A 27,568-nucleotide genomic window follows, 5' to 3' on the forward strand; every position below is an offset into this window, starting at 1 on the left:
TGTGTCTGAATATGCGTTAGGGATGCCGCGGATGTGGGTTTTGCCGATCAAGCCAGATGATCATTGGATTATCATTAATTTAAAAAGATATAATGTTTTTATATAATTCTGTTAGAAAAGACATGGATGGAATATTTAAAGTTTATGATGGACAAATTACACTTCAAAAACAATAATTTTCCAGGTTAGTCTATTTTTAAGGAAATCGTGAATTAAGCTCGCGCTGCTAAAAAGCTGTTCACTTTGGGTTATCTTGAGTAAAAAAGTTCCAAAAAACACTTTTTAAGGGATCGTTTATAGTAAACTTTTTTACGACAATCAATTTAAATTCAAACATAATGTTCCTAACTAGTCAACGTAAACTCAATGGTTATTTATTTGTTTAGACAACAAGCTGGTCATAATTCGGCTGCCCATTTCTGACGATCTTGTCGTGATCTGCAAAACTCTGCTTTGATGCATCTCGAGACGTCTGAGGTCTACTGTGCGTCTGTGTGTGGCATCGTAGGTTCCAAATGGATGAACTGATTTCCAAGCAGTTTTTTGTTTCATTTGAAGGCTAGTTTATACAAAACAGTTGTACAGCTATTTAAAGAACATCGGCTCTTTTCCCAGTTAGTGTTGTCGGTCATTGAATGAATACTCAATTTACTTCCACTTGTCCGAACCACTTGAAATTTGTTCTTCTTCTTCATGGCATGTCGACGCTGACGTTTATATTTAGTACTTAGCGACTGAGACAGCGTTATCAATGGCGTTGTACAGGTGTAGGGGCACGCAGAAGAAGACAAAAGATGTGCCATATAAATTTGGTATAGGTACTAAGAACATCCGATGACATTAGTTAACTGTAGTATTTATTCAGCCGTGTTTAAATATTTTTAATATCGGAGTCAAATTACCATCTTTATTGTTTCGTATCTAACGCGCAATCCTTTTATTATGCATCTTTTACTGCCGAAGAATTTCATTAAACGGAATTGTACTTTGTAGTTTAAGTATTTTTTAACGAAATCTTTCTTTGCATTTATCCATTTGGACGCTCAGGCGCGAGCTTACGTTATCACCACGTTCACCGTTTTTTTTTATTGTTTATATTAGGAGCCGCGATAAGGCGCGTGTAATATAAACACTTGAAACTCGAGAACCAATTAGGCTACGGCAAAAAAAATAACATGAGCGATAAGAGCACTTAAGTAGCTTTTGCTTAGACCACAGTTATGATTGTAATATGACGACTTTATTTGCTAACTTCCGAGTACTCCGAATACTTCTGAGAAATTTTCATAGCGTTTCACGATTTAGCTCTTAAACTTTAAGAAGATCAAAGTCAATGTTAAAATCCAATAATCATTTATTCCATAGATAAAATTTTTACACTTCAAAACGTAATATTTTAAGCTATTGTTCGTTCACTGTGCCGAGTTCCCCGAGAAGAACGAGCAAGAAACTCTTGGGATTGCTCTTTTCAAATAAACTTAAATGCTATCAAATACATTTCGAATCATATTTATGTGGAATCTAGACTCATGTTGTCTTTCTATACATCTTCATCTAACACGTAGTCTGCAATTTTAATGTAAGTTTTAAACTTAGAAAATGGTACTTTTAATATATGCTCCGGAATCTTATTGTAATAACATATACAGTTCCTCATAAAATAATCCATTGGTATTTTAAATTGTAAAAAAATATTTATGATATGATCTTAATCCATTCATCCACAGGGTTCATGAAACCAAGTCTAACGGAACATGTATACGGCAACAATGGTCTTTTGGACCAGCTAGCAGCACTGCAGTGGATCAAGGACAACATTGAGGACCTGAATGGAGATCCTCGGTCAGTGACGTTGATGGGGCATGGCACTGGTGCTGCATGTGTCAATTATCTGATGATGTCACCTATTAGTAATGGTAAGGGTTGATCTTCTTTTTCGTCTTCTTAGCGTATCCAATGCTAAAAATCCATTTAGCAATCGGCGTAAGGTATTCGCCGGTTGTTGTCCAGGATGCGCCAGAGGTACAAGAAAGGAATGGTACAGTCGGTGCCCTCACTTAGATATCCACTATTTGTATACCACTTAGTACAAATAGCCGATAAATAAGTGAGGGCACCGACTGCACGCCTTGCGGGGAGGCTCCTTTTATTTTTGCACCCCTTTCTAAGAACAGAACTTTTTTTTAACGCACACACTCAACATAGCACTGCACTAAGGAAACCCTGTGTCACGGGTGCCATGGACTCAGACATAGACAACCACAAATTACACTCAAACTCACGAGAGAAATAAATGTAGGCCATTCATATATTTCTCCCGGCTCGGGAATCGAACCTCGTACCTCTGCGTGGCAGTCCGGCATGGTAACTGTTCGGCTACGGAGGCAGTTGACTGAAATGAAGAATTTATAGCAATTTTACAGACAGGAGTCATGAGAATCACTGTTAACATGTGTATCGTATGTGGAGAGCACTGCGTTAGAATGGCTTCACAGTTTTCTCGGCCTGGTGGATTAACTTATCTATATTTGCTACGTGGTGCGCACTGTAAGTTTCCGGAGTGAATAAGAAAAAAATACTATAAATAGGTAGAAATGAATTTATTGTTTCTCAAAATATTCTCCGTTAGCGTTAATGCACTTTTTCATACGAATCAACCAATTTTGAAAACATTTATGCCACTCCCCCGTGACAATCTCTGAAACATATTTTTCATACACTTCAACAGCCGTTTGTTGATACTTCTCCAATTTGCAGCATTTTAGATACTTCTGCGCTTCTTCTGCTGCTTCGTTGATACTCCATCGAAAAGCAGTAGGCGGAAACTACACAAAAAGCACTGAGAAATCGCATTGTAAAGCCCATACTTATTTGGTTTAAGATACCTTTCCAAAGAAACATTTAATGTTTTCTCCCTGAACCTATGCGACGATGTCCTTCTCTTGGTTCCTTCAAACGACGTACTAAGGAATATTTACTTAACTCCTAAGTTTTTTTATCTTTAATCTCTTCATTAGCTTCTTTATTACATCTTCCATTTTAGTGTTCACTTGAAAAATTAAAAAATATTAAAGAAACTGAAAAAGAAATATAATGAATTCGTCCAGTGCGTTCACAACTAATCTGCAGATAACTACGGAATACATGGACCTCAGTATTAGTCTACCACAACCCATAATGGTTCAGATTGACACCTGAATTAAAACGACCACAAAATTTTGTTCGAAATAGAAACTGTTGGCGATGAAAAATTCGGTACAATGTAAAGACAGTCTTTAACATACTCACATACAATACGACCACTTAACATGCCTAAGCTGTGCGACGAGCATTTTCTGCATTCCGGTTGCTTTCCGGCGTTCCCCAAGACAACTTGCGAACTATCCGAAAAAACCAAAGTTTCCGTCTTTCTATTTCAAGATCGATTTAATCCTAATTAAGTTTTACTAATGAGTTGTTTGCAAGAACTTTCTGCACCATTTAACTTTCTAATTGTTCCAAAGTTTGTTTTCAGAAGCCTCAAGTTTCTTTCGTTGGCTAATGAAAACTGAATTAAACACTGTGTCGATTTAACTATTCTTACTTTTAATTTATTTGTATTAAAAGGGACAAATTTAAAGAACAACATCTGGAACATAGTGAAAATAAATAAAAAATGTTTAAAGTAAAATAATGCCAAGTAATCACATCAATTTCCTGATCTCAAATTACGGATTACCAAAACAACAAAATTAGCTCCGGGAGTACTTCCCAAATCACCCAGACAAAAAAAACAGTTCTTTTTAAAGTATGTCATTCTTATTATCTAGTGGCCACAATACAAACTGCTAAGCGACCAGGTTTCCCCATGTATTCAAATTTTCGGTTCCAGCAATCTCATTTGAATTTAAAGGTAGAATAGAAAGATTATAATTGCTTATTTACAGAAGCTATAAAAAACTTAAATCTTAATGTTCAAGCTATGAGCTTTGGCGAGAAGCTTATAAATATTTGTGTATACCTACCTTTATTTTCTTCCAGGTCTCTTCCACCGAGCGATCCTGATGTCAGGCTCGGCGTTATCAGACTGGGCAATGACGAAAGACCCTACGCAGTTTACGATGCAAGTGGCTCAAATTTCGGGCTGCAACCCAAGTTCGAAAAACATGATGTCTTGTCTGCAGAATAAGCCGTTAGTTTTATAACCGATACTTGAGCTATAATTAGACAATCAGCGGCAATTGCCAAGTTGATCTAACCACGGAAGAAAAAACAATGGAAGTACTCGTACCTTACGCCTCGATTACAATCAGAACCGCTGTCGCCAAAACTCACACATACATAATTTTCAACACTATGAAATCTGGCTAATATTTGGTCATGGTTTCTAATTTAAAAAGAAGTAACATTCTGGACTGTTAATATAATTTAAATTTTACCCTGTTGGCATATCGTTGACAGTATAATTCCTATTATTGCAAGTTACGACATTTTCATTTTATATTGAAATTCCAATCAGTGTGCCAATGAGCCATCTGGCGGTCCTTAGCTGAACGACGACGAACACGAGTAGCGTGGAAAACTCGAGATGTTTACGTTCTCCAATAAAGAAGGGACCATATTAAAGCAGTATAAGGTTTATTTTCTTTTCTTGTAACAAAAAATATGACGATAAAGTCAGTGCCTCCGGTGAAAAAGGGAATAACTCAAAATCGACACTTTTCAGGAGACACAAAAAACCATACTTTTATTGATTGTTGGTTGTTCGCATTTGTTATTAGCATTTTTTATGATTTCTAGCTTTAGGTATACGTAAGCTTTCGTTAGATAGGTAATGGTTAAACATCCAGTCATACTTTCAATGTCCTTGTTTACGAAGAGCTTAAAAATACAACACGACTTATGTTAACAAATTTTAAGACAAAACAACTTATTCCTTTAGCTGTTCTATGGTTATAACAATACTTATGACACTCATCTTTAGCACAAACAAAGAAATAGTGCGACTTATTCAAGCAAATAAAAAATGTGTCTGGAAACAACTATGCGGTAAAAATAACGAAATTGTATAAACATATGTATTGTATTTGTATTGTATATGTATTGTACAAAAAAAAATTGAAAATGTATGTTACATTAATCTACATTTGTCGTTGAAATAATTATAATCGTTTAAATCTGAGTCTTCATCGGCTCTTACCATTTTGGTACTTGGTAGACAAAATTTATGACATTTACTGTCAATTAATGGTAGAAGAGCCAGAAGATCCTTCTTTTTCTCAACGCTTATGGGGAGGGGAGAAGTTTGTAGGATCTGTTTGTCAACAAATAACTAAGATCTTTGACTCTTCCGAATGTCGAGTATGTACTCGATCTTCAGAATCTCTGGAATGAAAGACTTTAGAAAATATTTTTACACTAGCTATTACCGGTTCTTTCGTTCACTATTTATTATTGTTGTATTATATATAGCTCGATTACCACTGATTGACTGACCCAGTGATTTAGATAGTTGTTCTCCCAGAAGGAGTAGCGGTGGGTAAAAATGATGTACGGGAGACATGGTCGGATGGCTCCGGTGAGTACCAGAAAAATCCGAAATTTTCGAAAAGTGGACTGCATCAGGTGGGACCCTGGCTGCGCGGCTAAAGTATAACACCTACCGGCAAAGTCATCGAACTAAAAATGGCCGCCACCTTGGGCAGTTTCTACCGGAAGTGAAAAAAATTCAAAATTCGAATAAACAAGATGGCCGCCATAAAAATTTCAGAGCCCTATAGCTCGGCGAGTATTGGAGATAGGTGGGGGGTCCTCGACCAAATATCATAGAGGGTAGTGGGGGTCAACTGCTGGTGAAAAATTTTTTCAAGATGGCCAACTCCAAATGGGGACCCAAAATAAAAGTGCTCAGATCCGACTGAAATTTGGCATGCGGCCGTGTATGGGAGTCCACAATAGGAAACTAGGGTCAAAATTTCGATTTCGCCATTTTCCAAGATGGCCGCCATACATGTGAATTTTCTGCCCTTTGGAGTCATTTTTCTCCCAGAAGAAGTGCGGATTGGTAAAAATGATGTAGGGGAATTATACTCGGACGGATTTGATGAATATCAGAAGGTAACGTCTTCTTCGGAAGATCTCTCGAATCTTCGGAAAGTGCTCCGCATCAGGTAGCACCCCTGCTGCCTGGCCAAAGTATGCGTCTTGGCTCAAAGTCTCCAAACAAATGTTCATCCACACCCTGAACAGTTTCTAAAGGGAGTGAAAATAATTCAAAATTCGAAAAACAAAATAGCCGCCATACAAATTTCGAGGGCCTGTACGTCGGAAACTACTAGAGATAGGTAGAACGTGTTCAAACTAATGTCGTAGAGGGCGACAGGATCGAACTGGCTGTCGAAATTATGGTTTCAAAATGGCCGATTCAAGATGGAGGCCCAACAAAAAGCTGCTCCGATCCGGCTGAAATTTTATACCCTTTCATGTTTGGGAGCTCGTAATACGAATTTGCGGTCAACTTCTAGATTTCGCCATTTTCCAATATGGCCGCCATATATTTTCCATAGTCCACTATGTTCCGAGGCCTACATCTCGGCGAGTATTGGAGATAGATGAGAGGCAAAAAAGCAAATGTCATACAGAATAGCACGAGCCGACTGCAGGTAAAAAAAAATTTTCTAGATGGCGGACTCAAAATGGCGGCCCGAAATAAAAATGCTACGATCCAACTGAAATTTGAAAACCGATCGTGTATGGAGGTTCATAGTATGTATCTGCGAGCGAAATTTGGATCCCGCCATTTTCCAAGATGGCCATATAAGTGAATTTTCGGTTTTTTGACCAGCATTTTTCTCCCAGAAGAAGAGCGGGTATATAAGAGTAATGTATGCGAATAATGGTTGGGTTGATTTAGTAAGTATCAGAAAGTACCGAAACCTTCGGAAAATATGAAAGAGTGATCAACGGTCAGCAAAAACTATAATATATGGAGGGAATATTTGTACACTTTTATGAGGTACAGGGTGTACCTCATAAAAGTGTACAATTGGTGGTCTATTTCCGCCGGAAGTAAAAAATATTCGAAATTCAAGTAAATAAGATGGCCGCTATACAAATTTCAAAGCCTCCTATCACGGAAACTATTAGAGATAGGTAGGAGGTGCTCGAAGGAATGTCATAGAGATTAATAGTGGTCAACTGCGTGGGTTAAAAAAAACAAGATGGCGAATTCAAAATGGCGGCCGAAGAAAAACTTGCTTCGATCCGGCTGAAAATTGGTCCTAGGAGTCCTTAACCATAATTTGGGGTCAAAAGTTTCTTTACGCCATTTTTAATAAGGCTGTCATATAAGCGTTTTTTTCTTTAAAAGTGGCTGCCGAAACGGACTTGCTCTGATTTGGCTGAAAATTGGCATGGGGAGGCCTCTAGAAGTGCCGCATAATAATTTGTGGTCAAAATTGGTTTTTCGCAATTTTCAAATATGGCCGCTATAGAAGTGTTCGTTGGCGGCAGAAAAAAAATTGCTCTGATCCGTTTGAAAATTGACATGTGTGGGTTTCTATAAAATTGTTTCAAAGGTTGATAATAATTTGTGATCAAAAATGGTTTTACGCCATTTTTTAATATGGCCGCCATTCAACAACTAATCAAAAATAGCTCTAATTCAACTGAAAATCAATATGTGAGGATCGCTATAGGTGTTTGATAATAATTTGCGGTCGAAATTTATTTTTCGCCTTTTTTCAATATGGCTGCCATACAAACTTTTGTGGCGGTAGATAAAAAATTCTTCTAATTCGACTGAAAATGGCGTGGCTTCAATCACAATTTGGGGTAAAATTTTGTTTCTGCCGTTTTTCGATATAGCCGTAATTTTTTTATGTAAATGGCTATTAAAAAAACTTGCTTTGCTCGGATTGAAAATTGCCACGAAAAGATTTCTAAAATTGTTATCAAACAATCTTAGAAATCTTTTCCATGGCAATAATTAGTGGTCAAAATACATTTTTGCAATTTTTAAATATGGCCGTTATTAATTGCTATTTCAATTTTTTAAAAACATAGCCATAAGTCCGAAGCGTCCGCACGTCATCAAATGGAGATAAAGGAAATATACGGAGACGTAATAGATTACGAGTACAAGATCTCACAATTGTAAAAATGTAAAGCATGCTTCCCGATATAGTGGAAATGAGATACTTATTATAGCGTTGTTGTATCTCAACCGTCTCTATGTTAGATTTCATTTTCTTGAAAGCTATGCCAAAGAGAAGTATTTAGGGGGAAAAATGCTAAACTACTGCCGAATTTCCTGTACTATGTAGTTACTACGAATACCAAATCAACTATAACCCAGAATACTCAGACCAAAACCAACTTAGAAAAGTTCGTTTCTTAAATTGGCATAAATCGGGAACCGACCTCCTCATCAAGCGCCCATAGTACTAACTGCTGTGCCACCGAAGAGCATGAGCACACCTCGTAAACTGAAACCGACCACGCGCCGTAGGCCGAGCCCGAGTACGAGCCCTGTTGGTGAGGTACAGGTCTCGTGTGTATATATATATATATATATATATATATTGCTATTGTAAAAGTAGCAAACTTACGTCACAAATATTACTTCTTGGTTCAATAATTCCAAGTTCTTGATCCGTAATTAACTCCATCTGCAATGAAAGCAAAGAAAAAGTAAACAACTGTATACATGACTACTAAAATAATAACAAAAGATTGACTAAAAATAGGAAAAACGTATAGGTACATATAAATTATACCTAAAAGTTGTTATTGTAGGGACTATAGGTTACTTACACTAATCTACTTAGTCATAAGTTTGTAATTAAATATTATATGTAAGTATTGATATAAGTGGTGTATTCATTATTGATTACCTCTCGATCGCGATGTTGTTCAATATCACTGTAGCTATGATCAAACGATTGGCATGGATTTCTAATAAAAAAGGACCAAACATTACTCTCAGAATAAAGTACATAATTAGGGTGATATTTATCATCAAATAAAAATATATAATAGGGCAAACAACGGTACCTATCTTTTAAATTAAAGATGTCTCGAATTATAACGGCAAGGAAGTAGGGATTCGCCCAACGGTTGGCAAAATTACATATTTATTATATTAGGGGTTAAAGTATGAAATTGCCGTTTTATTGCAATAGGTTCTTTGAATTTTCATAGAATCTTCATGGTTTGAGGTTTTCGAATGAAACTTTTTTCAAATGGTTTCTGTGATTTTTTTTTTAAATTTGAAACATTTGAATATCGACTTTCAATTGTTTTTGTTATTCAATTTAGACAAGAAAGATGGATACTGCGAAAATTCGAGTGATTTTTGAATACGAGTTCCGACGCGGAACTAACGCGGCAGAAACAGCCCGCAATATCAATGCTGCGTTTGGAGAGGGGTCTACTAATGAACGCACCGTGCGATTTTGGTTTAAACGCTTTCGTGATGGAAATTTCGACTTAAAGAACGAGCCACGAGGAAGACCGCCCACACAGGTGAATAACGATGAATTAAGAGAGATAGTGGAAGCCGATCCTAGTCAAACTACCCAGGAATTAGCGGCATGGTTTAACGTTACCTTACCCACAATATTGACTCCTTGCGTCAAATCAATAAAATAAAAAAATACGAAAAATGGGTGCCTCATGATTTGACTGATCTGCAGAAAGAAACGCGTGTTGAAACTTGTGTTGCCTTGTTGAACCGGTACAGAAATGAAGGAATATTGGATCGAATTGTAACATGTGATGAAAAGTGGATTCTTTATGATAACCGGAAAAGAAAAATGCAATGGCTGACCCCAGGTCAAATGCCACAACAGTGTCCTAAAGCAAAACTTACCAATAAAAAGGTAATGGTAACTGTTTGGTGGTCTCAGCATGGTGTTATTCACTATAGTTTTCTCCGATCTGGTCAAGCAATAACGGCAGATGTCTATTGTGCCGAACTCCGAACCATGTTGACAAAACTAGCAGTAAAACAGCCCCGAGTCATGAAATCTTCACCATTATTGCTCCACGACAACGCGAGACCTCACACAGCACGAGAAACCATTTTGACCCTTCAGGAACTGCAGTTGGAAACCATTCGTCATCCTCCGTATTCACCAGACCTTGCTCCAACGGACTACCATTATATCGTGATTTGGACAATTACCTACGTGACAATAAGTTTTCTTCCCAGGAGGCAGTACAAAATGCTTTCACACAGTTTGTGCAGTCTAGATCGTCGGAGTTCTATCGCAAAGGCATTAATAACCTTCCCATTAGATGGCAGCAATGTATAGATAATAATGGCAACTATTTTGATTAAATAAATTTGTTAAAAATTTAAAAAATAAACAATTTAGATTTTCAGTACAAATCGGCAATTTCATACTTTAACCCCTATTATGTAAGAATACAATTTTATTCTAATACTTACCATTTTAGGAAGATTATTGATTATTTTTTGCCCTCTATACATTTTTGCACCAAAATTATAATTATAACACGAATAAGCACTCACACTGTTCTCAGACGCTATCAAGTTGTTGTAACAAACATCATGCTCCGGATTCAAAGTTAGTCCTGGTTTAAATTATTTTCAACCCGATTATTTGTTGTCGTTTTGATAAAACATCAACTTAGCCAATCGAAACTAATATTATAAATACGAAAGTAACTATGTTGAGTGAGTTATGCCTTTATGTACACTATGGAATAAGGGAATAGTCCCTTTAATCCTACCTTTCCCCGTCATTATGGAACAACACGAAAAGTGTCTTTATGTAAAAGTATATTTGTAGTTATTCGTTAAACTTGAATGCATTTTTTGAATTGAGAGCACTTGTACCTTTAAACTCATAAAAAACGCCCGACAACTATTATTATACCATTAGAAACAATGAGCTATGCCCTATATAAAGAACGAGGTTAGGAGACTGCTAGAGACATGTCCTTTTGATATCTTATGTAATCGGACACGCTGAAGCCAATGGTGCAATGAAAACAAAAGGGCGTAAACTCGTCTTATTCCGTTTTTCACTGGAGGCACTGAACTATTAAAATTAAATTAAATAATACTTAACGATGGTACGAAACACTATCATAGACATGTGCGACTATCACTATTATATTCCAAAGTAGCAAAATATCATTGACTTACAAATAAATGGACGACGGGTCTAATACAAAAACCACGAAAAAAATGTCCCAAGTCAACCTATTTAAACGTAGTGACATGTCAAGGAATATGAAAACGCTAAAACGTTGAATTTAAATTGTAATGTCATCGCAGTACTGTCTAATTTTGCTTGCTTCGCTGTCAGTCGAACAAACGAAGACTAAAGCGTGAATGAAGCTCTGTATACGATTTTAACGCCCTATAAGTTCGGACACTTTTTAGCGCGGACTCGACGTCCATATAATTGTAAGTCTATGCAAAATATGGAATTTGTGTACGATTTTCTAGGTCTTGCGCGAGATGTTGACACGATCATAACGTACAAAGCGAAAATGGCAGACTGAGCTTAAATATGTGGCACTTCGCGTACTGTTGGCACACGTACCACGCAAACTAAGCACTTCTACTGTATTTTTTGTTCTGTGCTTGGCTCCTTGATAAGAGATCCTTTGTTGAAAAACGATCGGGGCGTATACTGCTGAATATTTTGGAATTATTAATTACTAGCTGGTGCCCGTTATTTCGTCTGCGTGGAATAAAAACTTCGAGTAGTCTTCTGTACTTAACTAATTTTCAAAGTTTTTGTGGTTTTTCATACAAACTGTCATCCCCTATTTTACCCCTTTAAGATTTATTTTTGTGACAAAATGTAGCCTATGTCTTATATATCTTCATACCAAAATTTATGAACATTGGTTCACTTGTTATCTAATATAGATCCCTAATATAGATCTTAGCTCTGAAAAAGATCAAAATTCCGTCTTGTATTTACATTGTGGTTTACGTTATGCAAACGGCAGTGGATATCAATTAATTACTTTTTAATATGAAATATAAGAAGTCAGTTTTTTTTCTGTATCATTATTTAAATATTGATCATGAGCTATAGTTATTTTCTGAACTTTGACAAATATGCGCTGTCATTAGATGGCATTATGTGTTTGTAACTAATTTATAAATTAACGCTTCCTAATATGGATAGATGGCGCTAATCTTAAACAGAATAAAAGAAGAGCAGGCAGTATCCATAAAAATCTGTGCAATAAGCGCAATCACCATGATTCGTTTGTTATCACTAGAAATTAGAATAGCTTTGACAAATTGGAGCTAGTCAATATAACAGAAATTAATTACAATAATCTCAGTACAGAGTACTAAAAAACCGACCTCAAAAGTCATTCGTCCCCTAATTTACAACCCTTAAAGCTGAAATATGTTTTTGAAATTTAAATGGGACCAGTACAGAGGTACCATCTTTCCAACAATAAAAGAGTTATCAAAATCAGTTCACAAATACAAAACATGTAATGACAGAACAAAACATGTAACAAACTTACAAAAAAAATATACAGTCGAATTAATAACCATCTCCTTGTTTTGAAGCCAGTTAAAAATAGCTATTTAGTACTCGTCGCGACATCTGGTATACTAATGGGGACTAAATACCCGTCTTGTATCGCGATTAGTTGTCCCCTTGAGTTAATAGTCCATCGTATAGATTTAGTTTTTGAAATCATCCCTTTATAAGGTTAGAAAAGTCGCTGAAGTTTCTAAGACTTTTCAGAAACGTATAAAGAGCTCAATATGCATTCGACTGATATAGTGGACTTTTTCTTTAACCTCCTTCTTATAGATCGTATAAGAAATGATGGTGATAATATAATGGACTTCAAAATTACATGCCCATTCAAACAAAGGTCAGTTTACACAGTTTCGGGTCAGAGCCCTTCGGGTACCCGGGTTGGGTTCAGTATCCCGTAAAAAAGAATTGCGTGCATAGATTTTATATGAAATCGTTCACACTTGTCCAAAAAGCCGTGACCCGGAACTATGTGGACGAACGTTAAAAATTATCTTCAAATTTAATACTCTGAGACATTAATTTTTATTTTTATCTCATCCACATGTGAACCGAGTGTTTAGATTAAACAATTTTGCTGTCCGACGTATTGTACGGTCTTGTAATTTATTTAAATATTTCAGGTTATCAGAAATTAAGAGAGTGCAAATTCTTGCAAGAGATTTTGAAACTCCTCTAGCACCGATTGTTGCTGGTTCTTTTATTCCGAACGAGCCTGCTAAGATTATGGAATCGTTTCCGAATTTGTTAAGCAAGTAAGACACGTTTTTTTTACATTTTTCATATTAATAACTGTCCGTTACCGAACGGTTATTATGCTGGGCTGCCATGCAGAGGTCCCAGGTTCGATTCCCGGGGCGGGAGAAATGTTTGTATGGCCTTATTTATTTCTCTAGTGAGTTTGGGTGTAATTTTGGTTGTCTATGTGTGTATCCATGGCAGCCGCGCGATACAAGGTCTTCCTAATGCGGGACTTGCAGGATTGTTTATTCAAAAGAAAAATAATATCATCATTCGAGGCCGCATGCGTGGTCCCGGGTTTGAGCCCCGGCCGGGTCAATGTTCTTCGATGTTGACTCGGGTCTAGGTGTTTGTGGTACAGTCGTTATTTTGCGATTTCTATTACACATGTGCTTTAGTTACTTAGTTTGGGATCGGACCAACAAATGTTGTCTAATGTTTATTTATATTTATTTATTATTTATCATGATATTATTATTTATTCACCAGATGTCAAAGAAGAAAAAAGAAAGGATAACATGTTTCGATTTTAAAATATTATTCAGGATGAATAGAATGTTAAGGAGTCTTGGTTAAAAAGTCGATCATGTCCTTGGCTGCTGCCTGGAACTTGGCTTATGTACTCCATAAATCACGATAAAATTTTAACTAACTCCATTACAAACTGGACTACCACGGGGTCGTCCCGGGCTCGATTCCCGCGATAGGAGAAATATTTATATGCCCTACATTTATTTCTCTCGCGAGCTATGGTGTAATTTGTGGTTATCTATGTTATATGTCCAAGGCATTTTCTTTTAAGATAAATTAATGTACCATCAATAACATCAATTCAATATTACCAATGAATGAAGTCATTCTACATTTTCTCACCAAAGTTAGAAAATCTCTCCTAGAAAATCTTCCAATATCTCAATCTGCAAGTACATTCAACTTAACTGCAGCAGCCAACAAGTTTTGTCGCCAACTGTTACTCGTGCAATAAAGTTCCGATCGCCGTAGAACTGAGATTAAAACCAAAGTAAGGTGAATTTATCTTTTGAGTGCTTACTTACGCTCCTTTACGGTTTTCGATTGAGTGTCATTACCTTCTATGCACAATCGTTGGAGTGAACTTGGTCCGAGATATCCGAGAAAAATAGCTTAATTTCCTTTTTATTAAAATTTCTCTTAGAAAAAGTTCTATTAGAAACTTTCAGTTGGCTCTTGAAGCCTCCAGTGACCAGTGGGCTGGTAGCTACTTCCGCCAAAGAATAAGCTTAGCTATCCAAAAGGGAAATGCCATCCCGCTGGACATGTTTCCGCAGGACTCTGCCTCGATGGCATTTTCTACCTTTTACTAGAAAAGACTTTCTTTTTTTCTACTGAGCATATTTAATAAACGATTTCCTGTATTTGATATATTATCGATTAGTATTAAAATTAGAAAAGTTGCCTACAGATTTCATCGACATTGTCGATCGTTACTGTTGATCGACATGATGTTTTGGGACAGAAATTTTGCCGCATCTTTACTTGTAAAGTTGCAAGTACATGTACAAGTACAGCTTTACAAGTAAACATGCGGTAAAGTTTCTGTCTCAATGCTGCACTTGGTAGATATTTTTCAGTTAGTTACCTAGCCGTTTAGTTTTCCAGATAGTTTTGTTTTATTTTAACTCTAAAACATTGAATAGAAGACAGATTGCGCAGGGGAGGGGGGATATTGTTCTATATTTTAGCGGCGACATTTTGAAAGTAACCTTATAGGCAGATGTATTATGAAGCGGGACTATGAGAACAATATTACGAGTAGGGCGAGATAATTTTTTGTTTTCTAGAGGACCAGGTAAACTTATTGTACAGTTAAGAGGGTTTGCCGACCCGATCGCCTAGATTACATTCAGCAGTTTGGGATGATTGTTGAGTGGTGCAATTATGTACTTCAATTAAATTCTCGCATATTACATACACATAGATTATGTGTATGGACGTCAAATGTGTTTCATAACCTAACCTATCATGACTTGGTTTGTAAAATACGTTACTTCCAACATTTTAGGACCGTGCCTTTTTTGAAGTTTTAAAAAAATATATATTATAAAGCAATTTGCATAATTATTATCTTATGCAAATGAAATCAGCCATAAGATCCAGAATCTTTAATAAAGTTGTAAGTAATTTTTTCCAGATATCAGGTCCTCAGCGGAGTAACAGAATATGAAAGATACCATGACTTTGGAGTAATAGAGCTTGACCACGGTGTATTAGAAAACCAAAGAGATGAGTTCATTAAAAATTATGCCAAAGTCGTTTTTGGTGTTATCGATGACGTGATTTTAAAGGAGATTTTAAAACAGTAAGTTTATCATTTAATTTATACCAACTTCTGCTGTTTCGGTTTTTTTTTTGCTTCTTATTTTATTTTTATCTCTGAGTGGCACTGCAACTGTTATGGACAGGCGTGTAGCTTAACATCAGGCGCACAACTTGTTCGTCCCGTCACTTGATATTATAAAAAAAAGGTACGGTTAACGTAAATGATGTACAGTATTTTTTGTGAATATGGTACTATTAGTTTAAAAGAAAAATAACCAATGGCGTTTACTATGGAGGATTCTTTGTAGCCACGCCAGGTATTATTAATGAATGAATTAATTAATGAAATATTCTTGATTGTACATTAATATTACAATATAATTATTAATACTAGTTTCTGCCGCCAAGCAGTAATGTGACATTACTGTGTTCCGGTTTTGAAGGGTAAGGGTGATGGTAAAATTACAGACACATGGGCCTTGTCAATTTATGTCTCAGAGTAACGGGCGCGGTTGCAGTGCCCCATATACTTTTTTCTTTTAGTTTTATTTATTGTCCGGAATATCCAGTTTATATATATTAAGAGTACAATTCTCCAAACCTTTACTGCCAGTCAAGTAATTTTACTGTGACCAAAAATTTTGTATACACAAATCTTTTTAAATTGTTTTTGAAATCTGTTATTATATAGGATTTATTCCCGTTTAGCTTATTGAATTAATTTAATTTACAGATACGCACCATCAAAACTAGATCCTCAACGTTGGTCGGTAGAAGCCAATCGTGACGTCATCCTAAACGTGTTCAGTGACTCCAGGACTTTAGCGCCTATGATCCGGTTTGCCAACTATCAATCAAAATCCAATAGGCAATCGTATTTCTATGTGTTTGGACACAATTCTATCAGCACTGATTATGCTGGGGTTAGTACTTTTTGTTATTCATAGAAAACTGACATCTGTAGCGTTTCGTTTTCATTCCGAATCCGAGACTACAAATCTCGAAAAGAAAACTGGGACACGCTTCGGATGTCACTTGTGCACTAAGTCCGACTCGAATCCGAGAAAATTCGAATATCTCTTGTACATCTAGAGATAAAATATTCCCTGTGACATTTCGGACCGTTATTTCTTAGATTCAGAACTGGGGGTCTACTCACGATCTCCGTCCGACATCCGTCCGAAACAATTACTGTCAAATAAGTAATATTCGACAAAATTAAAAGACAAGTATCAAGAATGAAGCTTCATTCGCATCACGCGTCTTTTCATTTGGTCAAGTAGTGCTTATTTGGCAGTAATTGTTTCGGACGGAGAGTAGATCCCCTGATACGAATTGGAGGTAGTGTGTAAACGTTCTTACTATGTAAAATTCTTCAATACAACGAAATGTTGGTATCTGCTAGTACTTACATTTAATAGGTACTAGCGGGCACTGACATACCCGGTGCTGCAAGATCTCTAACTGACGTTGCAAAGTTTACAATGTATCAAAAGACTCAAAAGTCATTTATAAATCAAGTTGCTTGTATGTACCGTACATTATCGTAATTACAATCTCCTGGTGCTTCGAGATCGCGTTTTTTATCACTGTTAAAAACGTAATTTAAACAAACTTTCTTCCGTTTTGCAACGACTTAAGAAACCAATTTTCATTTGAATGCGTTTGATTAAATTCTTTTTCGTAACACAAAATGGTATTCATACAGTTTATACAATTAAAAAATTCCCAACCTGTTGATTGAATTTAAGCACCCGTAACAAATTCTTACAACGTTTCGTTACAATTCGTTGATTTTTTGCTGTTCCGTTCTTTTATTCCAGAAATTTACAAAAAATACTCGACGAAAAGTATTTTCAATGTAACTTTTCAGCATTTTTTGTCATTTGTTAAGTCTATCATTGACGAGCACCTGTTGAAAACGGGAGTTTTAAAAGAGCTTCAGAAATTCGTCGTTACCGACAGTTTCTGTATTTTCTTTTTTACTCGTTTTGGTTTAAATAGCGACACCGAGCCACGTTTGTGATTTGCAGTTTTTATCTTCGGTTTTATAAGTTTGCTTATGAACATCTTTCTATTACATATTTTGTATTCATCATCTTCAGCAACGAGCGCAGAGTCATCTCGAAAGTTTTGTCTATAGTTTCTTACTCATTCTTCTCATGGGAATCTGCCTTACCAATAAGTAGTAGAGTTCAAGCAATGTGACTATTTCAACTGTAATTTCCTCTCAAATCTGTCAACTATTGCTTAGTGAAGAAGTACTGTTTGACAGTTGAAGTAGTTTAGATGTTAGCCCCTTGTGCTTTTAAACAGATACGCTATATGGTTAGTAATACAAAGATCGAACACATAGAAAAACTTACTCGACCCGATGAGACTTGAACCCACGACCATACTGCATCGTAGTATTGCTCTTACCAACTGAGCTACGAATGAAGTTATCAAGTTGTCGAAATTCTTCATGTGTTTTTGTTAAAGATGTTTGTACCAAGTACTGGCAATCTGCGTCATGGTTCAAATCCCATCGTGTTCAAAAAGCTTTTCTATGTGTTAATAATCATAATAATAAAAACTAGTGGAGTTATTTCACATAAAAAATATCACAACAATACAAGATACGCTATAATGATTGTTTATTATTTTCAGCTAAACAAAAGCGTGAATGGAGAAGAGCTACCTTACGTCTTTGGCGTCCCACTAGGAGGTGCCTACACCCACTTTCATTCTGATTATACGCAGAAAGAGAAGCTATTGAGTGAAGTCATTATGAGACTGTGGACAAATTTTATTAAAATGGGGTAGGTGTATACTGAAAGTGCTTGTCTTAATACAAAACAAATAATAAAAATACCAGAAAATGATCATTTCAAACTAAGAAATTCCATTTACTCAGAAGTACAAGAATAATGAAATAAACTGAAAACTTTTTGAAATCCGATTATTGTATAAGCTTACGACTGATCTAATTTACTTCAGATAAATATTTTGGTTCCTTAGCTGAAGATCAATAATAATTGAGATTATTTTAACAAATTTGATGAGAGCAAGAATATTTAACTACGTAAGACTCTTCAATAAACTTTATTTTCGGAATCGAATTACACAGGCTGATTTTTTATCACTAGCCAAATTTTAATATTATGATATTAAAATATTATATTACGATTAATATTAATATTACGATCGTTGATGAAAATATAACGTAACGTAACGTAAAGGAGTAGTGCTTGGCATTGTAAAACCACACAGGTATAACGTTCGTTCCGTAGTTCGCCTATTAACCTATGATGCCCTTATCCTGAGTTGTTTACCCTTCGCCTCAGCTGACATTGCAGACTCAGCTATATTTTCATTCATTCATGTGTTGTATTGACTAGGCAACAAAACATTGTCGATTATTATTTTGGAGTCTTTGAATGATACCTATTGCGTAGAAAAAATTTGGCTACTGATTAATAAGCCAGTATATAGACAATGCGTCAAACGTAGAAGATATGGATCATTACGTGCTTGTGCAGATTTACTTTTTTAAATAAATCTATGTTTGGATTCATAAAAACAGCAACTTAATGTGATACAGAACGGATCTTAATGGTACCCTATTCGATCCATTATCTATCAAAGCGTAACGAAGGTTCAATTAACCAATAGTATTCTATTATTTCGGTACGCTACTTAGATAACTAATTACTATGCCCAGCTTTTCTAGGTCTATATTCATGCAGACCATGTCACTGACAGTCGTCCCTATAAACTCACGAATTCACTTAAGCGCTTATGTATATTCTTCTATAACAAGATTCCGATTCATATTTTTAACCGACTTCAAAAAGTGCAGGAGGTTCTCAATTATTGGTACCTCAATATTGATTCCACTTAAATTTGAAGAAAATATTGCACCTCTAAAAGTGACAAACTATTGGATGAATCCGGTTTCGTGCACTTTTCGGTAACCGTATTTGATTCCACGAACCTTTGAGGTCGGTTTTTTAAAGTTATAATTATTGTAAACTTATTATACTTTAATCTGTCAATTATAATTTCATAAACCATATCACAAAGATGCTCTTTTTGGTTCTGAAACAAAATTATTTTGGTCTATGGTACTCGCGACTGCACTGAAAACCGGATTAATTGCGCAACACACACGCAAAAGAAATACAGTCGAATTGAGTACCTCGTCCTTTTTTTGAAGTCGGTACAAATATATGGTAGTGACTCATTTATCTCTGCCAGGTTGTTTCTATGAAATTTGAAATAAATATGGTGAATGCGAAACATGAACAAATTTGTATTTACAAAAAGTAACCCCTACAATTTCTTACTCATTCTTCACAGTGGAATATGCTTTACGAATGAGTGGTAGATTTTAAATAAAATTCGTATAAATAGACATAATATCAGAAATAATTTTATTTTTGAAATAATTTTGCAGAACTCCAAACACCCAAAGCGTGAACGAATATTACACGTTAGACGAGAAACAATGGAAAGCCTACAACGTCGACTGGCCAGAATACGACGTCAATCATCAATCCTATTTGAGACTTGGTAAGACCAATAAACAGGTTTTTTGAGTAAACTTATTTTTATCTTAAACAGAAATCAGGCATTATTATCCGCTCACGCGATGCGCTCATCCTACCCAAAATGGCGGCTATTTGATTTCGCAAATTAGAAAAGGATTCAGTTTAAATACAAGTTTTTATAAATAAAAATTTTTATTCTGCATTGCTAAATAAATACCCTCCGTACGACCAACAAAAACATCTCAAATAAAATGCAGTAATACACCGCAAATCCTGCACTTAAAAAGCACCAATGAAATTTTTGGTGTACTTGGGTAAATATGATAATATTCCGTTTGAGTGGTTCTAACGTTTACCATGAAATTACTCCTTAAAGTATAATTTATAAACATTTATATTCAGGGTAAACTTAAAAAACGCTACTTATGGTATGTTTTCTATAAATAAACACCGAAATCACCAGCCCAAACAATAACACACACGATTGTCGTAACGTATTTTTGATGTTGTTTATTTTTTTTTAATGACAGACCCAGGCGTTAAAAACTTTGTAGTTTGCTAGAGTAGTTACCGAAATAGCAATTAGTATTAGTTCTTTTACCTGTTATAACTTCGATATCCGATATATCGGTATAAAATCATCACCGGCACCTCTAGGTGTGGTATGTGTCTACGGCTGCATGTATCGCGTGAGCGGTTATTTATAAAACAAACAACCTTTTGTCCGCCACTTGCAAAATTACAATTACATTCTTCCATTGTACCCCTATTGCATCTCCTTACTATCAAGTGACGAGACGAATAAGTCACGTGCTTGGTGGTGAACATCGCACCTACCTATACGAGTTTCAATTCCACTCAGAGCTTTAAATAGCAAAGATCTGAAAGGCACTACCACTGCACCCGTCTCCCTGAGATATACAGTTGACAAGTCTCACGTGTCTGTAGTTTCACTTTTTTCAATAATACTCAAATTACCGCTTGGCGGCAGAAACAGGTACAGTGGCAGTAGTTCAGTGGTTTCATAAAGAGCTGTACTGCTAGAGCTCCTTGTGATAGAGTTCGTCCATACTACTGCTACCTTTCCTATTTCTGTCGCCAAGCAGTAACAGAGACATGTAACAGATCTTTGCGATTTAAAGCTCTGAGTGGCACTGCAACTGTTATGGACAGGCTTACCATCAGGCGCACGTCTTGTTCATCCCGTTACTTGGTATTATAAAAGAACATTCTTGTAGCAACCGCTACCCTTACAAGACGAATTATTTCATTATACTTATGTTCCTGTTTGTGAGGTTGTTAAAATTATTATTAATGGGCAATAAGGACTATTATATATTAGAGTAAAAATGTTGATGGTATCATGGACTAATAACCCAAGAAGATTGTTAATAGCGATTCAAAACAACGTAGTCGGGTATTTAGCACCTATTGGTGCACCAGATGTCGCGACGAGTACCAAATTGCTATTTTTGTAACTAATTTGTTTTACATTGACGAGCTGAAATTTGTCAAAGCTACTCTAATTTCTAGTGGTAACAAACAAATGAACTAGATGGCCTAAACATTTTTATGGACGATGCCGGCAACTCATTTGTTTTGTTTAGGATTAGCGCCAATTAGAAAGCGTTATTTTATAAATGTTTTATAAGTGTTTGTAACACACAATGCCACCTATACACAAGCATATTTGATTTAATTCAGAAAGCAATTTTATATCATACTCGAATAATATATTAAGGAATTATAACTTTTTCATTGAAAAATAAAACCAATCTCTAAAGTTTCCTTATAGGCTTTTTTCGATTTCTATGAGATTCCCTCATCAGATTTCGACTTCTTGGTGACAATGGAACTGTTACGGACTTTGTACATGTATATTCTTTGTATCTTCTTTTCTGGTTGTCATGGTGACGTTGTTATTTGCAAATTACATGTATTGTGTCACGTAAAAAGTCGATTTTTATTTGCGGAAAATAATTAGTAATTTGTAATAACCGAAACGAACCCGGAACAGGGACCACCTCGAGAGCAAACAAAAATAGAATTATCAAAATCAGTGCACAATTGATGGAGAAATTGGTGAAGACATGGAGATGCCTGTAAAATATGAGGATTTCTGATTTGGTGACAATGGGACCACCACGAGAGTGCACTGTTTTTAAACAAGAAATTTTTTTTTCTTTCAAACAAAAAAAGAAGGAATTTTCAAAATCGGTGCACAATTGACGGAGATTTCTGAAAACATACGTAAAACATACAACTGAACGTATGACCTCTTCTTTTTTTGTTGAAGTCTTAAAAATAAACTGACTACATGTATACTACACAGCTATTTAGATGATATAAACTACTGCCAGTCTATTGATCAGCGCCATCTCGATATAAGACGGAATTTTGACCTTTTTCAGAGTTACGATTAGTAGTATGGATCTCTATACTACAAATGATAGTTTTCTTGAGTTTTCATTTATTTATTTGCATTTCATATGCATGATTTATGATTGATGAGATGAGATATGAGTTATTGGTTCATGATGTGCTTAAAATTCATTATATTAAATTTTACTTTCCAGACATACCGCCCCTCATCAGCAGTTTATACCGGTCGAATTACACCAAATTTTGGATAGAGGAACTGCCAACTACTATGAAGAAATACGTCATCGATCCGTTGTATGATTATACTCCAACATCGCTTCGATCAAAAATAACACATGGTTCAACTAGTCGTCCAGGTAATAAATAACGCATTACAATACGTAAATACGAAGAACTATCATTTAAATAGAATTACTGAATTAAAAATTTTGATATTAAGAATTCACTTGAAATATTCATCAGTTAAGTTTTAAATTATTGTCACAATCATGCATAGTAATACAATACTATTCATTTTAAAAAAATTGGAAAATTACGTATATATTACAGAATCACCGAGAAAACCTTATCAATCCAGAGGCTCAAGCTCAAGTTTCAACCAGCCATATCAGCCACGTTACGTTCCGTCAGTGTCGTCCTATGGTAGCGTGAATTCCTATCCTTCGTCTGTACGAAGATTAGATACCGACAAAATATACAGAGAAATAAGTCAAATAGACAAGCCATCAGCTAGGCCGCCTGCTCCAAATGGGTTAATGGAAAATTCACGTACTACCACTACAACACACCGACCTTCACCTGTGGTGAAAACATCAGGAGCGACAATAACGCTAGTTATTTCACTCGGAATTCTTTTCTTAGCAGTGAATGTAGCAATATGTGCCATTTTGTACTTCAAGAAACGAAATCTGCGCTTACGTGAGCAAGCTTTTGTGGGCGCTCGACATTCACGAGCTGAAATCGGTGAGGTCGATGTAATTGGTCAAAAGCTTTCAAAGGACGACAAAAGTGCTTTAAAAACATTTAAAAACGGCTATAGCGCTATTAAAACTATGAGTATCAGTAAAATACGGGGAAATAGTAAAAAAGGTTCAAGTAAGTCTAAAAAAAAATTAGAACCTTGTAAGACTCCTAAATCTGATGACTCCGGCGGATTCAGAGAACGGTTCCAGTTGAGACGGCATTTGTCAACAAGTACTTTAGATGCTAATACAAAAGTGAAGGATTGGATTACAAACGAATTAATGCATCGATGCTCTCCGAATATTTTAATGAAATCTAACACTGATTTACAAACAGAGAAACGTTTGACAATTGCAAAACCTTTCACGAGATCAGAAGAGCTATTATCAGATACAACAAAGTCCAACAAAGGTATTAAGGATACATTGGTAGTTGGAGATGCCCGTGCGACAACTTTGCCTTCAAAAGCAAGCAATAAACCCAAAACGTCTGAAAAAACTACATCTACTTCTGCTCTTGGTTCTCATTCTTCAATAGCAAGCAACAAACAGTCAGTAGTTAGTAAGCAAACAGGAAAATCCAATGAGTCATTGAAAAGCAAAGGAACTGACAGTACGAAATCACAAAAAGTATCAGTTGCTATAGACGCTACACCAGCTGCGAGAACTAACTCAATATTGAGTCAAGTACCAATTGAAATTTCCAAATCATTTGACTGCAATGAACCGAAACATTCCAATGAAGATAAATTGCAAAAGTCAAAAACTGAAAGTGATACTAATGTCGCAATAGAAATGAAACCTGATAATCATGAGAAACAAAAATTTACAAATGAAGTAACTTTATCTTTAGGGACTACTACAGGATTAAAAATATCTCACAAGCATTCCACATCAGATCCAGTAACTGATATTAATTACGAGAAAATTATACAAGAAAAAATTGAAAATGGAGAATCTATAATTAATATTCTCCCTCCGGTTACATTTAGAAATGATATAAATGTGACTTCACGGGACGAAAAGCGAGATAAGCTGCTGACTGCAGCTGAGGCTTTGCTTACTATTCAAAGGCGGAACTACCCTAAAGTACTTCCGGATTTACCAAAAGCGCAAAAGAGACTGTCTTTACAACCTACTGCATTTCAAACTTTTCGTAACTACGTCGGCGGCGGCGAGTGTCAAGTTGAACGCTCAAAAGTTCCACCGCAGCCTCCGCCTAGAACTACTACTTTAGAGCGACGTTTAGCTTACAAGAATACAAAGACTTTATCTTCGTTTGATACAGCAAACGTTAAGAAAATTTCTAAAGCAGACACAACTCCAAGAAACTATGAAAATGTTGACACACTCTCACCACCGACTGAATTTTATCGTTCAATTAACAAATGTTTAGAAAGAAGTCCAAGCATAAATAATCAAGTTGACCCAGTTATAGTTATCCCAAAGGAAAGAGAATATCCCAAAGTGATCATCGCTTCAAGTAACATTCCTTCAATTAGAACTCCAGAACCAAAACTCGTTATTCAATCTTCGCCAAGTCAAGTTGAAATTCCTTCTAATGCGCCAAGGGTAAGACTTCCTGATGACTTTCATTCACACTCACAAACAGGTTCATTAACTTCATTCTCCTCATTCTGTTCTGAGGATGATGATGATGATGATGATGATGACATAGATGATGAATTTCTCGATGAAGTAGCTGAAAACCAACTTATAAAAGAATTAGTAGGTGGAGTTGAATCACCAACAGGTATAGATCAACTAGATTCCAAAGGTCCAGAGACAATATTTGAGAAGAAATTAGAAATAGTACCTGTTAAAATAAATCCTGGCTACCTAGCGCCGAAAAACAAAGAAGACTATGTTTGTATATCTAACTTGCATTTACCAGATGTGAGCGATTTTGAGAAGACTGCTCAAATAAAGCCTACTTTTGGTTTAAATAAGTTACAACAAAGGAGTGAGAGTATCCACAGCCCTATGGAAATGGCGGTAAAAGTTAAACAGAAAAGAAAAAAACCTTCGACAATTCTTAACAATAGTTTGAAAGGCAAAAGAAAAAGTGATAAATGCAAAAGTGATTCAAGTAAATTAGAACATTCTACTTCTGGTTCTTCTAATGATACAGAAACTAGCACTGGGACTGTTAGACAAGTTTTAGTAAAAAAATAAAAAATATTACAATGTAATATAATACAATCATTAGGTATTTTTATACATAAGCATGACGCACCGTTTTATAGTACTTAAAGATTATGTAAAATAAACGTAGAACTGAAAATTATAATCTATAACTTTATATAAATATAATAATATAGCCTGAATCGTTATGTAAATGAACGTGTTTAAATGTAAATGTGTACAAATACTTAGGTACTTAATTTTTATTGTATGTACCAAAACCTCACGATCAGTTTGCATTTGGTAAAATAAATAGTATTCCCAAAACGAACTTGAACAATTATTTCAATGCTTTTATATTTCAAAAGGTAATGCTCGAGATCATTCTTTACCTCAAGATCACTATAATAACCCTGCTTTCTTGACCTGCCAGATCCCGTGAAATGTTTCCAGTGCCTATTAACTGTAAGATGCGAAGTGATAACACTTTCGGTGATACATACTAATTTACATAATAATTATTCTACTTACAACCGAGGAAACTGATGTTTTTTGAGAACTTATAATTAGAGATCATTGACTTACAATTATATGGACGTCGGGTCCGCGCTAAAAAGTGTCCGAACTTATAGGGCGTTAAAATCGTATACAGAGCGTCATTCACGCTTTAGTCTTCGTTTGTTCGACTGACAGCGAAGCAAGCAAAATTAGACAGTACTGCGATGATATTACAATTTAAATTCAACGTGTTAGCTTTTTCATATTCCTTTACATGTCACTACGTTTAAATAGGTTGACTTGGGACATTTTTTTCGTGGTTTTTGTGTTAGACCCGTCGTCCATTTATTTGTAAGTCAATGTCTTATACCTATTTTTATTGAATAGTTACAAAGCAAATAAAACTTTTTTACGCAAAACATTCGTGGTAAACTAACAATCATGCGACGAGGCTGACCACAAAAACCCGTAGCCTATTTATTCTGTACATAGACCATTGATGTCAATCAAACACGAGAGCTGAGTTCAGACTGGTCTGTATTTCGAAACTATTTCTACCCCCCAATACATGACATAAGATAATAAATGAGAATACCTACAACTTCCTTTTTTTTTTTTTTTTTTTTACAAAAATTAGAAGAAGTCATAATAATTATGTAATATTACAATTTCAAATAGTAATAAGAACATAACTAATTCTATTCTTAAACATACAACACATTAAATAATAATGGTAAATGTAAAATTAGCGCGATATTAAATTTTGCATATAGCATTTAAAACGCTATGCGAATATAACAGTTATTCTAACCTTTGCTTATAATACTTACTTATTTCTGAAACGGCAAACAGATGCCCATGTCCAACTTTCGAGTTCACCTAAGAAGTATCATGAAAACGAACAACTGTTCTATCTTTTGCATCATAAACGATTATTATACTAAAACGCGACACGGCTGCATTCAGTTTTATGATAACGTTGTTGGTATAACAGCGCACATTATATGCTGGAATGGGTTAAAGCTGGCAGCTAACCGAGTTACGGGTAGGTTTATTGCATTATATTTACCTTAAGAAGTGTTATGGTACGAGGAAGGATTACGGAAAAGTGTTTTTGATTATGTTTTGGAGTACGATTTTGGGAACGATTTTAAGGAGTTGATTTGAAACATATACAGACATAAAAAGGATCACAATGGACTTATTTTTCGATTTGTACACAATATGATAGAGGTTTAACCATTAAGCAATTGAAGCCTGTGTTGGAAAACCGCTTCTCTGCTTCCTTGAACTGGTAATTCAGAATGTAGTACCCGATCCTGCAAGCATAGCGTATTCGTATTTTTTTACAACATCAAGCGACATACGCCTGTCCATAACCGTTACAGTGCCACTCAGAGCTTTAAATTCCAAAGATTTGAGGGGCACTACCACTGCGCCTGTCACCCTGTGGCATAAATTGACAAGTCCCATGTGCCTGTAATTTCACCAGCAAGCT

At 35.7% G+C, this 27,568-nt stretch overlaps 1 protein-coding gene across 1 annotated transcript in view; it reads left to right on the forward strand.

The window, feature by feature from the left end:
* LOC113240206 overlaps positions 1-25,623 on the forward strand; it is a 36,730-nt gene extending 11,107 nt beyond the window's left edge. Inside the window, exons 3-11 of the mRNA XM_026477457.1 lie at positions 1,728-1,916; positions 4,021-4,171; positions 13,157-13,288; positions 15,445-15,612; positions 16,306-16,495; positions 18,222-18,373; positions 20,011-20,126; positions 22,681-22,842; positions 23,036-25,623. Of these exons, the coding sequence (XP_026333242.1) occupies positions 1,728-1,916; positions 4,021-4,171; positions 13,157-13,288; positions 15,445-15,612; positions 16,306-16,495; positions 18,222-18,373; positions 20,011-20,126; positions 22,681-22,842; positions 23,036-25,623 (3,848 nt within the window). The remainder of the gene's footprint in view (positions 1-1,727; positions 1,917-4,020; positions 4,172-13,156; positions 13,289-15,444; positions 15,613-16,305; positions 16,496-18,221; positions 18,374-20,010; positions 20,127-22,680; positions 22,843-23,035) is intronic.
* The last annotated feature ends 1,945 nt before the right edge of the window (positions 25,624-27,568 follow it).

Source organism: Hyposmocoma kahamanoa, unplaced genomic scaffold (genome assembly GCF_003589595.1).
Source record: "Hyposmocoma kahamanoa isolate Upper Pololo Valley unplaced genomic scaffold, ASM358959v1 122, whole genome shotgun sequence".
Classification (NCBI taxonomy): domain Eukaryota; kingdom Metazoa; phylum Arthropoda; class Insecta; order Lepidoptera; family Cosmopterigidae; genus Hyposmocoma; species Hyposmocoma kahamanoa.